The sequence below is a fragment of the Ochotona curzoniae genome, unplaced genomic scaffold, assembly GCF_017591425.1.
Source record: "Ochotona curzoniae isolate NIBS_2020 unplaced genomic scaffold, NIBS_Ocur_1.0 contig_21, whole genome shotgun sequence".
NCBI classification, from domain to species: Eukaryota; Metazoa; Chordata; class Mammalia; order Lagomorpha; family Ochotonidae; genus Ochotona; species Ochotona curzoniae.
The window spans coordinates 10,849,687-10,863,545 of NW_024465322.1; the positions used below are offsets into that span (position 1 = coordinate 10,849,687).

Below are 13,859 nucleotides of genomic sequence, written 5' to 3' on the forward strand. Positions count from 1 at the left end.
GGTGGAGCTCGGCAGCTGCAGCCCTGATGAGGGAGACCTGGGTGGTCCTCACAGTACCGGGAGCCAGGGAGGGCTCTGTCACAGCCCCCAGGACAGCTCCCACTGCTCTCCATGGAGTGTGACCTCCCTGCCATCCTTGACAGAACATGGGTGTGCCAGAATGTGGCGTAAGCACACCAGGGGTGGGGGTCACTGAGGATTGGAGACCAGCCTCAAGAAGGGACTTGCTCAAGGAGGACGTGGACAGAGAAGGGAAGGAATGTTCTACCAGGTTAAGTAAGGCCACGGCCTTCCCACGGCGTATGCTTTTATTAAGACATCACACAGTGCATCACTAATTCAACCGGGGTGCGGGAGGGGGGCGTGTTCACTGGCTCAAATGGCTGCCCCTTCGGCAAGCCAGGAGCTTTTCGGGTTGTGATTGCATAAACTGATCTGCCGACAGAAGGCAGAAGAGCCTAGAGCTGGGGAGAGAACTGGCCGGCCGGCCCCAGGGATCCTACGCGGGGACTGTGTGTCGCCCAGGTCCCAGGCGAGGTCACCACCTGCAGACTCCTCAACCTTCTGTCCGCAAGGAGAGGGAAATGGCCATGACCCCTCCGGATCGCTGCAGGGGCGGACACCGCGTTTGAAACTGCCGGCCTTCCGCCAACCGACGCACTGAGAGGATGACCTCGCTTCACAGGACGGGGCGGGGAGGGACAAGGTCTCCAGGAGTCCAGGTCCAAGGTGGACGTGAGGCGGGTGGCACGCCCGCACACGCAGGGAGGTAGAGCGTTTACACTGTTTTCTTGCCAGGGTTTGGCCATGAGGATGCCACACAGGGTCAGCCTTGAGACGCAACCCTGAGGTGATGACGAGCCTCGGTCGGCCCTGGCGGGCCCGGGTCAGCCGCCGGGAGGAGGCGACGCAGGAAGCGCAGCTCCAAGGCACTTCCGGCGGCGGGTGTCCCCGGCGCGGCGCGTGCCCGCCTCCTCACGCCGTCACCCGGCCCCACGCCGCCCCGCCTCCGGCCTCACGCTGCCCCGCCACTGGCTGCACGTCCGAGTCTCACTATCCTCACTCCATCCGCGGAGCCAATGGCTGCGGAGCGCCAGGGCTGCGTCCGCGTGAAGTCACTAGCTGGGCCAATCCCCATGCCGAGGGGGCGGGGCGGCAGCCCTCACAGGCCAATAACGGCGGCGGGCGCCGGTCTCGCCCTCTAGGCCCCGCCCTGTCGCCTCAGAGCCGGGAGAGGTAGAATTCGCAGGCCGCTGCACCTGGCTGGATTCGTCTGAACGCGGGCGGCCAGCTCTCGGCGGGCAGGTGAGGGGAGACGGCGGGCAGGTGAGGGGGGACGGCCAGGGGAGACGGCGGGCAGGTGATGGGGGACGGCGGGGCAGGTGAGGGGAGAGGGAGAGGGAGAGAGAGAGAGAGAGAGAGTGAGTGAGTGTGTGTGTGTGTGGGGGGGGCGGACTGGCGGGGCAGGGATACAGCGGGGATGGAGAGGCTGGGAGAAGGTTGTGTGTGTGTGTGTGTGTGTGTGTGTGTGTGTGTGTGTGTGTGTGTGTGTGTGTGTGTGTGTGTGTGTGTGTGTGGCTGGCGGGGCAGGGATACAGCGGGGATGGAGAGGCTGGGAGAAGGTTGTGTGTGTGTGTGTGTGTGTGTGGGGCTGGCGGGGCAGGGATACAGCGGGGATGGAGAGGCTGGGAGAAGGTTGTGTGTGTGTGTGTGTGTGTGGGGCTGGCGGGGCAGGGATACAGCGGGGATGGAGAGGCTGGGAGAAGGTCGTCCCGGAGCGGGCTGCTGAGGGATGAGTAGGAGTTGGCGAGCTGGGCCAGCCAGTGCCCGGCGGGGAGCCTGCGGGAGGATGGAGATGGTGGGAAGGGGAGGGAGGGAGAGGCGTCTGCGGGACGCGGGCTGGTGCTGGGTTCACTCTTGCACAGGACGGACGCCGGCGGGACTTGGGGGCACCTGGGGGACACACACCGAACCCCGTTTCTTTTTGCTAAGGATCTGCTGTGCTTACTGTCCTGGGATGAAAAGAGAAGTGACCCTTCTAAGGCGTTGTCCGTCCTCTCCCCGTACTTCCCTCTCCCCCTTCGTCTGCCAGCCCTCCCTTGGTGCAGGCATTTCCAGCTGGCCTGCAGGTTTGTGGCACGCACTCTCCAGTTGAGTTGGAGATGAGAGAGCCTGGAACCTTCGCTCAGGATGGCTCAGAGGGCGGTGGGGCAGCCCAGCAGGTTGTGGAGTGGGAGGAGGGCTTGTCCACCTGTGGGCCATGTTGGATTATGATGGGGTGGCCAGAAGCTTGCCGTGTGGGGCGAGGAGGTGCCAGGGCTGAGCGCAACCCTAGTCCGTGGAAGGTGACAGATGTCGCCTGGGAACCCGGAGTGTTTTCGGGTGATGATCTGATCCGATCCCTTGAGAGTGTTGGCTGTGTCGGGTGCGAAGCGCCTCACTGTGCCAGTGAGACTAGACCGCAGCTTGCTGAAGGGCCAGGGAAAACGGCTCCTGCGGAGGGGCTTTTAAGAATTTTTTTAAAAAAAGTTTGTTGACATACAAGGCAGGCTGAGAGAGAAGGAGACTCAGAGGGGAAGATGTTCCATCTGCTGGTTCACTCCCCAAGTGGCTGCAGTAGCTGGGGCTGTGCCAGGCTGGAGCCGGGAGCCTCTTCATGTTTTCTATGTGGGTGCTGGGCCCAAGGCCTTGAGCTGGATTCTGCTGCTTTCCCAGGTGCGTTGGCAGGGAGCTGAATGAGAAGTGGAACAGCCAGAACTTGAACTGCTTCCTCTATGGGCTGTTGGCACAGCGGACATGTGGCTAACGTACTGGCCTCCCTTGATCTTTAAACCTCAATGTTTTATCTGTGAGATGGGGATGAAGACTGGTGCTTGGCCCTGTGGACACCCGCACCCTGTATCTGGGTGCCAGCTCTGCTTCGGATTCTGTCCCCCTTCTGTAAGCCCTGGAGGGTGGCCAGTGCTGCCGCAGGTGCCTGGGTCTCTCCCACCTGTGTACGAGGTGCAGGCTTGGGCCTGGCTGTTAACAGTCATGGGGGAGTGAACCAGTGGGTGGAAGATCTCTGTTTCTTTCACATAAAATCAAAACCGGTTTATAGGGGGAATAAAGGATAGTGAAATACCAGGCTCAAGACAGTGTGGTAAAGACTTAAGGTAGACTGCAGAGAGCATGTGAGGCTGGTAGAACACTGGGCCTCGCACAGAAAGTGGCCCCGCTTGACTTGTTGGAGCCTGGCGGGTATGATGGTGTTGGACAGGCCCTGCACACACAGTGGCTCCCGAACAATCTGGAAGAGCTGTTGATTGTTCCTGCAGATTTGATGGAATTGTGGCACAGAGGGGTTACATACCCTGTTCGGGTCACAGGCGAGTAAGCGGTGTTGGTTTGACGTGAGGTTGGTGATGACTCTAAGAGGAGTGGTGTGAGGGTGGCTGTCTTCTGCAGTTTAGTAGATCCTTGAGGTAGTCGGAGCAGGCAGGGAGAGGGCAGGCGGTCCTGCGAGCCGTGGGCAGGGAGAGGGCAGGCCGTGGGCAGGGTTCTGTGGAGCTCTCTGCTGAGAGGTAGTTGGTTGAAAGAAGTAGGACAAGGGCTTAGGAGAGGTGACAGAGCTTAGGAAAGCCCTTTTCAAGAGGAGACTGGATGTTTTTGGACTTGAGGAAATGGATTCAGTGGAGGCCTCTTGCTGAGTAGCGAGTGGCTGGATGATAAAACACAGGAAGACTGGTCAGTCTAGGAGAGATGAGGGAATCCAGAGGCAAGTGAGGCTGAGGGAGTGCAGGAGAAGGCACTGTGGGGCCTGGAAGGGGAGGGTGTGAAGGGGCTGCTTGGGCGCGCTGACACCTGCTCCGTGCAGTGGTGAGATGTCAAGAGGCAGGAGGAGCAGCTTGGGCACCACTAACAATTCTTTTTTGGAAATTTTTTCTTTTTTAAATTTTGGAAAGTCAGATATACAGAGAGGAGGAGAGACAGAGGAAGATCTTCCTTCTGCTGATTCACTCCCCAAGAGATCACAACAGCTGGAACTGCGCCGCTCAGGAGCCAGGAGCCTCTTCCGGGTCCCACAAGCAGGGAGCTGGATGGGAGACAGGGCTGCCGGGACACAGCTGTGCCCATATGGGATCCCTGCGCATGGAAGGCGAGGACTTTAGCCACTGGTCTGCCACGTGGGGCCGGCCACTAAGAATTTCTAAGGAGCTTTAAATTCATCCTTAGAGCAGCCCCAAATTCACAGATTAGAGGCAGCAAGGAGCATTTTCAGGAGAATGACTTAGTAAGTTTCTGTTGTAGCTGGCTGGTGTGTTAGATAGAAGGTGCTCCCTGGCTGGACTGTAAGCAGTGCCTTCCGTGTCACCCTTGCGTCACTGCTGTCAGTGTTCTCTGCATTTTCTGTGTGTATGCGTGAGAGGGTGTGGGGAAGCTGAGCACACACACGGTACCCTGCAGCTTGCCATGCGGGTCACCACCAGGTGGGCATCTCTGTAGGACGTGGCTGTGTCGCATAACTGCTGTAACTCCTCCTTCGTTGAACTGTCCCAGACTTTGGGTTTCTGTACTTCTCTTAGCTTTGCTATAAGAGACGGTGCTCTCTTTGCCTTTGAACACTGGAGTGAGAACATTGCTGGGGCAAGGATTGTGATAGATGCTGCTGATTTTTCCTCACGGGGTGTGCTGTCAGCCACATAAGATGTTTGAGTGGCCTTTGGCATTTTGCTGTTGGGCTTTTGATTTTTGTTTGTGGTACACTTTGTCACCCTTTAAAGATAACAGAATTCTGAAGCCAGCATTGCAGCATGACACATTAAGCTGCAGCCTGCAACGCCCATGTCCCAAGTGCATGTCCTTGCCGCTCCATGTCCACTCAAGCCCCTTGCCAGTGCTGCTCAGAAGGCAGCAGCAGACGGCCTGGACGAGCTGTGTATGGAGCTCCAGGGTCGTGACTTCTCCCTGGACCAACTCAATGTGGTGCTGCTGGAGCAGGCCAGCAAATGGAAGATTTCTCTGTAGTTCTGCCTTTCAGATATGCAAAATAAACTTTTACGAAACAAGTTCAGAATTTCTTTTTCAGAGTTCCTTTAGGTGTTTTTAAAAATGTAACATGGTTTTTAATGCTTACAAATGAAGTTGTTGGCAGCATCTAGGAGGTTTTTTCATTATATTTGGAAAAAATGGTACTTTATAGATCATCATTTTTAAAACCCAGAAAAATTTAAAGATTTTTAAATTACTTTGAGAGTCAGATACAGAGCAATCTTCTTTCCTGGTCCCTTCCCAGATTGCCTGCCAGCAGCCAGGTGGACTGCAGCTGGCAGCCAGGAACTTTATCAGGTCTCTAGGGGTGTGGCAGGTCCCCACGCAACTGCTCCCTTTACTGCTTTGCCTTGGTGTGTTAGCAGGAAGTGGGTTCAGAAGTGAAAGTGGGCCTTGAACCCGGGCACTCTGACATGGTGTGTGGCCGGCAGTGTGTTACCCATTCATTGTGACAGATGACCCCCAGAATATATATTTTGGAAACTTTTCAGAATTTCATTGTTTAGCTGATTTAATTTTCTTTTTCTTTTCTTCTCTTACAGGCTTACAGGGCTGCCCCCGTAGAGATTTGGAAAATGACAACAAACGAGAGTGTCAGCATCTTCAGCCCAGCCTTCTTGGCTGTGGAGTATGTCGACTCCCTTCTGCCCCAGAATCCTCTGCAGGAGCCCTTTAAGAATGCTTGGAACTATATGTTGGATAATTACACCAAGTTCCAGATTGCAACGTGGGGCTCCCTTATAGTTCACGAAGCACTGTATTTCTTATTCTCTCTTCCTGGATTTTTATTTCAATTTATACCCTTTATGAAAAAGTACAAAATTCAAAAGGTGAGCATAACAGATGTGAAGTAGAATTCAAATTAGAATGGTTGATTATTTCAGAAGTAAATATAGCCGCTCTCAGGTAGCACTGTCCAGCAAGAGTATACTGAAGTCATGGGATGTGATTTAAAATTCTGCAGTAAAGAAATAGTGAAATTAGTTTTCATTTTATATTTCATTTAACTCTGTAAACATTAACTGTTCTGATTTGGCTGTTTAATCAAAGCAGATTCTAACTGAGCTGTTGTATGCCGTTGTCACAAGTCTTTGAGAGTCCGTGTGTCCTAGGTCATCCGTTAGTCCCCCTCAGCTCTCGCTGGCCGCCACAGCTGTACTGGACAGTGTAGCCCTAGATCCTCGGGCACAAAGTTTCAAGAATAGTTTGCTGAATTGGGCTCTAAGTAGATGTGATGCTTATACAATTTGTATTTAATGCATGTTAAAAGTAGTTGGAAAAGACGAGGTCAGGGATATGTGGCTATTATTGTGTAGTCCATTCCTCCCCCTGCTATCTTTGCACTCATGTGCAAAGACCTAATTGAAGCACTAAAAAAATGCTAGTTTTCCTCCTACACCCAAGTCAATGGTGGGTAGTCTGGCAGTGAGATCACACACTCCCCATACCCCCCGTGCGTGCCAGTGCACACACACTCCCCTCTGCCCTCGCTGCTTCACAGCCCCGTGTGCGTGGCAGTGCGCTGAGACAGTGTCCTGCACAACTCCAGCACAGATGGGTACATGGTGAACACTTGAGATTTGTAGACTGAGCTGCTAGGGTTCCAGGGAAGTCTGTTGCTTCTTTAGAGATGATTTATGGGCACTTGGTGATCCAGTGATTGCTTTTTATTGTCACTGTTAGCTTTTCTAAAGTCATGTAGAACTAGAATGCCAGGGCACAAAGTGTGTGTGTAAGAGCAGACCTGCTGAGAGCACTGGCGCGTTCCCTGCGCACACCTGGGATGGGTGACTGCTCTTCCTCTCTGGCTGTTCAGCCTCTCCTGGCGAGTGGCACGCGAAGCACCTGCCACTGGGTCCTCTTGAAGTAAGGCAGGGGGATCAGGTGACAGTGCACTGCAGACCAAAAGAGGAAAGGAAAAAGGAGTGTAGACTTACAGGACACTTCTCTGCCACCCTCAGTTAAGGTCCCAGACACCCCAGAGTGCTTTTTATAAGCAGAGTTCATCTGGAGGGGAGATTCTGGCTGCTTGGTGTTGGCCATCGAGTCCTCTAGGGCTGATGCCTTGCACAGCTGGCCGGGCGAAGGCATTCCTTCCTTCCTCGCTCGCTGCCCTCCACACTGGAGTCAGTGTTAGAGAGGGAAAGCTTCCCACAGAGGATGCATTTTCTCAGTCCAAGGTCTGTGAGAACTATTAACATGAAATGTAAGAGGAACAGCAGATGGTATTTTAATTGATTAAAGCTACTTTTTATAAAGAGGTTGAAAGGCCTTGTCAGCTTAAGCCTAAAGTTTTGATTTATTTTGTCTGGTCACAACAGAGATTTGGAGGAGTGAGGTTCAGATAATTCTGAGTAGAAATACAGATTTTTTTCCATGTTGAATCCCCATTTTATCATCGAGAAAATGGAGTTGCGAGCATCACAGTTAACTGGTTAGTGGTCGCCCTGGTGTTAGGTCCTATGTCTTGGGATTGCTTCATTCACTTTCTTTCCTAACTATGTCAGGGAGATGATTTCTATTTTTTTTCTTTTTTTTTTTTTGCTTTTTCTTACTTTTTTAAAATTAAAATTTTTTTAATTTGGGGGAAAGAGAGGCAGATTTACTGAGAAAAGGAGTGACAGAAGAGAGATCTTTGATCCCCTGGTTCACTCCCCAGATGACCACAAAAGCTAGAGCCGAGCCCGTCAGGAACCAGGAGATTCTTCCTCATCTCCTGTGAGGGTGCAGGGTCCCAAGGACCTGGACCATCCTCCACTGCTTTCCCAGGCCACACGCAGGGAGCTGGATGCAAAGTGGAGCAAGTAGACCATGAACCAGCACCCATATGGGATGCCAGTGCCTGTAGATGGAGGATTAGCCCAGCTGAGCCATTGCTCCATCCTGGGGAGATAATTCCGAGCCATTGCTCCATCCTGGGGAGATAATTCCTGATACGGCACTTGGAATTCTGGCTCATCCATTGCCTTGTCCAGTATGATCCTAGACAAGCTGGAAGATCTCTTTGGGCCTCTGTTGACGGGCAGCAATTTCATAATTTTAACATGAAGTGATTAAAGGGGCTTGCTTGATGGGTTTCTCAGTTTTTGAGTAACTCATGCTTACTGTCTTTTCCTTTTTGTTAAAACCAGGAGTGCTTTTTCTTAACTGAGTGCAACTGTTCAAGTTGAGTAAACTTACTGTTTGTGTGGACTTGGTAAGCAGTTCAGTAGGCTGATGAGGTTTATGACCATCGTCGGCAGGATGCCTCTGAGGTCCCGTGTATTGTCCTGTCTTGTGTACAAGCCGCAGTGCTCTTACTCTGGAAGCGTGGGTCCTCCAGCCCTGGACGCTGTGCAGCTTCAGCAGCTGTAGGCACCCGGCTGTAAGGCCCACAGCATCTCCTTCGCTTTGTTGCGGATCCTTGTGGCTGGCCCTGTCCTAACCGCAGGCTCTCTGCCTGGTTAGACCAGGGACGATGGTTAGCAAGAGTTCAGAAGGATGTTGTGATTCTTGAACCTTGGTTAGTATAAATTAAGAATTCAATTCCGGTTATCAAGCTAAATTAATATTGAATGTTGTGTTTTTCTCCGTAGGATAAACCAGAAACATGGGAAGGCCAGTGGAAATGTTTCAAAAAACTTCTCTTTAATCATTTTTGTATCCAGCTTCCGCTGATTTGTGGAACCTATTACTTTACAGAATTTTTTAGCATTCCTTATGATTGGGAAAGAATGCCAAGATGGTATGTATATAAAAGTTTGAACAGTTCATTATCTGTTTAAATTTATCTTATATTTATTCTAAACCTTAAAAGTTAAAAAATAGTAAAAAAAAAAAAAATTCTGAAAAAGGAAAGTAAATGACTGGGGAAACTTAACAGTGTTCCTACTCCTGAATTTTCATGTAATATTTTATTATAAAGTGAATTTCTAGCATCAGAAGATTTCATACTGTGCTTTTAACTATGTACATGCACATATGTACATTACCTTATGCTAAGACAAAACTCTGTTTTAAGCCTCAAATGAATGAGACCCACGGTAGTCCGTTCACAGAGCTGTGTCCCCGTAGACACGGTTGTCGTGGTCGTGTCTTGCCTGACGGTGCTTCCCTCTCCAAGGTACTGGATCCTGAGCCGGTGCTTTGGCTGTGCGGTCATTGAGGACACTTGGCACTACTTCCTGCACAGACTCCTGCACCACAAGAGGATCTATAAGTACATCCATAAGGTGCACCATGAGTTCCAGGTACGTTACAGCACTACACAGACACTTCCATTTTCTGTCAGAGGGAAAATGTTGGCCAGAAATTTTTGAAATGTCAGTGATGTTTGTATTTCGTTTCCTTTGGTGTCATTATTAAGGAGATAAAATGTACATACAGAAAACCAGTTCTACAAGTTTTCTTCATTAATCATGGTAAATTGAGACCTAACAGAAAACAGCATTCCATGGAAGAACTCAAACTCCCATCCTTGCATTCAAATGTTAGTCATGTGTGACTTCAGTTTTAGTACTTAAATTTCTAACATAATTATTGACTTAGTTTTACTACATTTAAATGCATAGCTGACATCATAAAGGTAATGATTGTCCTTTTTAGCCAAGCAGCTTTGATGTAGCTGTGTCAGGCTGGCTGTGTCAGTGTGCTCTGCACCAACACGATGACAGTGGTGCCACCTCAGCCCCAGGGCGATGGCCCAGGACCTCCCAGTGACGTCCCAGATCATTGTTCTGAACCCTGTTCATTCAGCCGGTCACTGAGCCAGTGCCCAGGTCACAGGCTTAACGGCAGGTGGGCAGCTCACGTCCAGGCCGGCACAGCGAGATTTTTAAGGAATTGATTGATGTGATTGTTGGGCTAGGAAATCGATCTGCAGAGCAGGCTTCAGTCTAGAAATTCAGAGAAGAGTTAAGATTTGGGCAGCAAGGTGGACACTCATGGTGGGTTCCTATAAGAGTTCCTTCTTCAGGGAAGCTGGCTTTGTCCTGCAGTCTTGAGCTGAGCGGGTGAAGACACTCCGACTCGGGAGAGAATTCTCCCGTTTCTTGTTGAAATGTTAACCACATCTAAAGAAGATCTGTATGCTGTCTCTGGCCGAGCCAAGGTAACCATCCCTGTAGGTTGAGGAATTCTTCATCTCTTTGTTTCAGGCTCCATTTGGAATGGAAGCTGAGTACGCACACCCTTTGGAAACCCTGATTCTCGGAACTGGGTTTTTCATTGGAATCGTGCTTTTGTGTGATCATGTCATTCTTCTGTGGGCGTGGGTGACTATCCGCCTGATAGAAACTATTGATGTCCACAGGTGAGTCCTGGAGTCTTTCTGTTCAGGAAAACATGAAATTCCTTTGTTTTGTTTTTTCTTCTCATGATGCAGTTGCTTAGACTCAGGGATTTCTCCTCCCACACACCCCATCCTACAAGGTGATGACTTGTGAGGTGCCATGCGCCAGATGCAGGGATCTCTCTGCTCCTGCACTGCTTTCCCTTCTGTTATTAACAGTACTGTAATCCTTCAACAAGAGTCGCAAGGCCAACATTCTGCCACTTGAGGGTATCATGACAATGGCAGAAAGCCCAGCGTCGTGCTGTCAAGATGCAGATAGCAGTTTCATTGGGAGTCCATCTTTTATTCAGAAGTAGAGATCATACTAAATGTCTTCACAGTACACTTGCCTCCATTGTGCAGTTCCTCTAGATGAATCATGAATATACATGCTTACTATAAGTCCTTGGATCTTGTATTTTGCAGGAAGGTGCCTTATATCTTAGAGAATCTATGATATTTGTCCTTTGGGGATTGACTTATTTCCCTGAGCAGAATGGTCTCCAGCTGGGATTCTTTTTAATGGCTGGGTATTATTCCATGGAGTAGATGAGCCACAGTTTCCTTATCCACTCTTGATGGGCATCTGGGTTGTTTCCATGCCCCCTATTGCAGATGGTGCTGCGTAAATGACAGGTCACTCTCTGACATGTACTTTTCGTTTCTTTTGGAAATCTTCCCAGAAATGGCTAGCTGGGTCACACGGCAGGCTTATTTTCAGTTGTCTTAGCACTCTCCATGCTGACTTCCATAGTGGATGTGCTAGCCTAAGGTGCCACCAACAGTGAAATAGGTTTTTCCCCCACGTCCACACCACCTTTATTCTCATGATGGTACTATTTGTATTTCTAAGATTAATAATTTACACCTATTGCACAGAGATGAAAAAGTTGTGTAAAACAGGAGAGACCACTGTTGTAAACTTGGTCTTGCTGTAACCCTGTCCCGTCCCAGATGACATTCCCACTTAAGTTTCTGAAAACGCACTTCGGTGGTCTGTAGAACATGCAGCTTTTTACTGTTACTGCCTTGTCCGAAACAGTGGTTTAGGCCGAGCGGATCGCTCCTTGAGTTAGGAGCGAGCTCACAACTGTTGAGGAAAATGGCAATGATCTGAGCTGCCTCTATTCCCTGCTTTATCTCTGGCCTTTCCTTTCCAGTGGGTACGATATTCCCCTCAACCCCTTGAACCTCATCCCCTTCTACGCGGGCTCTCGGCACCACGATTTCCACCACATGAACTTCATCGGGAACTACGCCTCGACGTTCACCTGGTGGGACAGGATCTTCGGCACGGACGCTCAGTTCCATGCCTACTACGAAAAGAAGAAGCTCGCGAAGAAGGCCGAGTAGACCTCTGTGAGCCTTCCCGAGCAACACGTTCTCCCAAGTTGAAACTAGTGGCTAACATTGCTTCTGGGGAGCAGAAATAAGTCCGCGTCTCGACTGCTGCTGAGTGACTGAGAGAACATTAACAACCTTTAATCCTCTTCCTAGCAGACCTGTTTCTACCTTAAGTGCAAGTCTGTGTATGTAAACACATCAGATTCAATACAGTCTTCATGAGGAAGTTTTAAAGGCCACGGTGCTGGCCTTACCAAAAGGTTGTGAAAAATCAGAAACATTCAACCTGAACCTTTCCTCCGGAATCCCGTGGGCCTGAAGTTGACACTGGCCGTTGGTGTTTTAGATGCACACTGTCATTTCAGAACATCCTGAAGCTGCAGTGTGGCCTCGTTCTTGGCTCTTGCAGATTTGCCTGAAGATCAGAATAACCACGGATGGGAGCGCCTCGGCTGGCATGCCTGATCGCCTGCAGCTGCCAGGCCGGCTCTGGCCCACAGTGAGAGCCGACCACTTTGGGGTGACTTCCTCTGAAGAACTGTGGGTGATGACCTATGCCACTGGCATCTGTAATTTAAGCAGTTCCAAATTAACGGAAAAGAAATATTTTAGTCTAAAGGTTTTCCAGGTTACTTGAATTTTTTAAAAATGAGGAGCTTTATTTCTGCTATCGACCCTTTCATTTTTGTATATCAGGTTTTCATTATACTCGAAGCTGTATCTGGAAACTTTGTGAACTGACTAGCTGTATTTGCACTTTGAGCTGTTGAAATAAATGTGATTTTTGTCTGATTATCTAGTTTCCAGCACCAGACATGAGCTGTCACCCATTGTGCTTTTTTTTAAGGAAAGTGCAGAAATCATTGAACTGTTGTTTTGTAATAAAAGGGAAAGTGCCATTTAAGTGCTTTGTTTGCTAAACCTTCCTGGCAGCTTCAACTGTGTTCAAGTACCAGGTGTGTCCCTCAGGAGGGGGCAGGGAGCTGGGTTGAAAGTGGAGCAGCCAGGACATGAACTGGCACCCATGTGGAATGCCGGCACTAGCAGGTGGAGGATTAGCCTGTTGAGTCACCGTGCCAGTTCCAGAGGTAAAGTTAGGATCACATTGTAGATTCTCAGGCGTATGGGGCTGGCACCCTATTTGAGTCTCAGCTGCTCCCTGCTTGTGCACCTAGGAAAGCGGCGTTTGCCACTTAGGATGGCATACGCACTCAACATGAGATACCTTGGTTGGTCGAGTCCAGACTCCTGCCTTTACCTTCAGCAGACGCAGTCATTGCAGCTGTTCAGGGAGTGAAGCAGCAGATGTAACTGCCTTTCAAAGAAATAAATCTTTGGATTCTCAAAATGGCAAATTGTAGTTGATGATTCTTAGTGTGTAGTGATATTTGTAAGTTAAAGTTTTTGGAAACTTGATAAAGGGTACAAATAAGCATCAAGTTATGAGTGTTTTGAGAGGAATGTTAGAAAGCTTTCATCCAGTTTATACATCTATCATATGTCTGTGTGTTAACCAGGAAAAGGTGACTCTGTTCAGCACTTAAGGAGCATCAGACATCTGGTGCTGGACGCGGTACTAAGTTTTTAAGATTTTAGTTACTTACTTGTTTATTCTCTAAATGCCAAAATTCACAATAGCTGTGCTAGACCAGGCTGCATCTAGGAGCCAGGAACTCAACCCAGGACTCCAATGGGGGAGGGTCCCAGGTGCTGGAGTGGTCACCCACTGCCCAGGATGCAGACTGGCAGGTGGCGGGGCTCGGGCAGAGCCAGGTGCTCCAGAGGGACAGGCATACAGGCCTCACCAGTGGCATCGTAGTGGCTGTGTCCAATACCCAGCTCTGAGTCTAAACATTGGTAAACAACTTGGTATTTCTCCCCTACCATTTTCATTGTAGTGAATGTTTAGTCCACTGAACTGTGCTGTGTGCTTTCAATGTGTGTTCCCATTTCATCGTTCTCTTGGGTTGATGACACTGTCAGTCCAGAGACTTGGCCTTTGGACTTTGAACCCTATCCTGCAGACTAGCACACTCGCCACACTGGAGAGCTGCATCTTCCATAAGGATCTCGGAGATCAAACACCTTTAGAGTGCTGTTGGAAAAGGGAGGAGTTCTGAACTAGCCTTGCCCAGCAAATGGTTACTCATATTCACCAGCACATTAAAACAGT

The 13,859-nt window shown here is 49.8% G+C and overlaps 1 protein-coding gene across 1 annotated transcript; it reads left to right on the forward strand.

Moving 5' to 3' along the window:
* The first annotated feature begins 1,229 nt into the window (after positions 1–1,229).
* MSMO1 (methylsterol monooxygenase 1) lies at positions 1,230–12,590 on the forward strand. Its single transcript, XM_040971364.1, has 6 exons — positions 1,230–1,305; positions 5,574–5,861; positions 8,607–8,755; positions 9,134–9,260; positions 10,167–10,321; positions 11,503–12,590. Exons 2-6 carry the CDS (start codon positions 5,607–5,609, stop codon positions 11,693–11,695), a joined length of 879 nt encoding a protein of 292 aa, XP_040827298.1. The 5' UTR covers positions 1,230–1,305; positions 5,574–5,606; the 3' UTR covers positions 11,696–12,590.
* Positions 12,591–13,859: the final 1,269 nt, after the last annotated feature.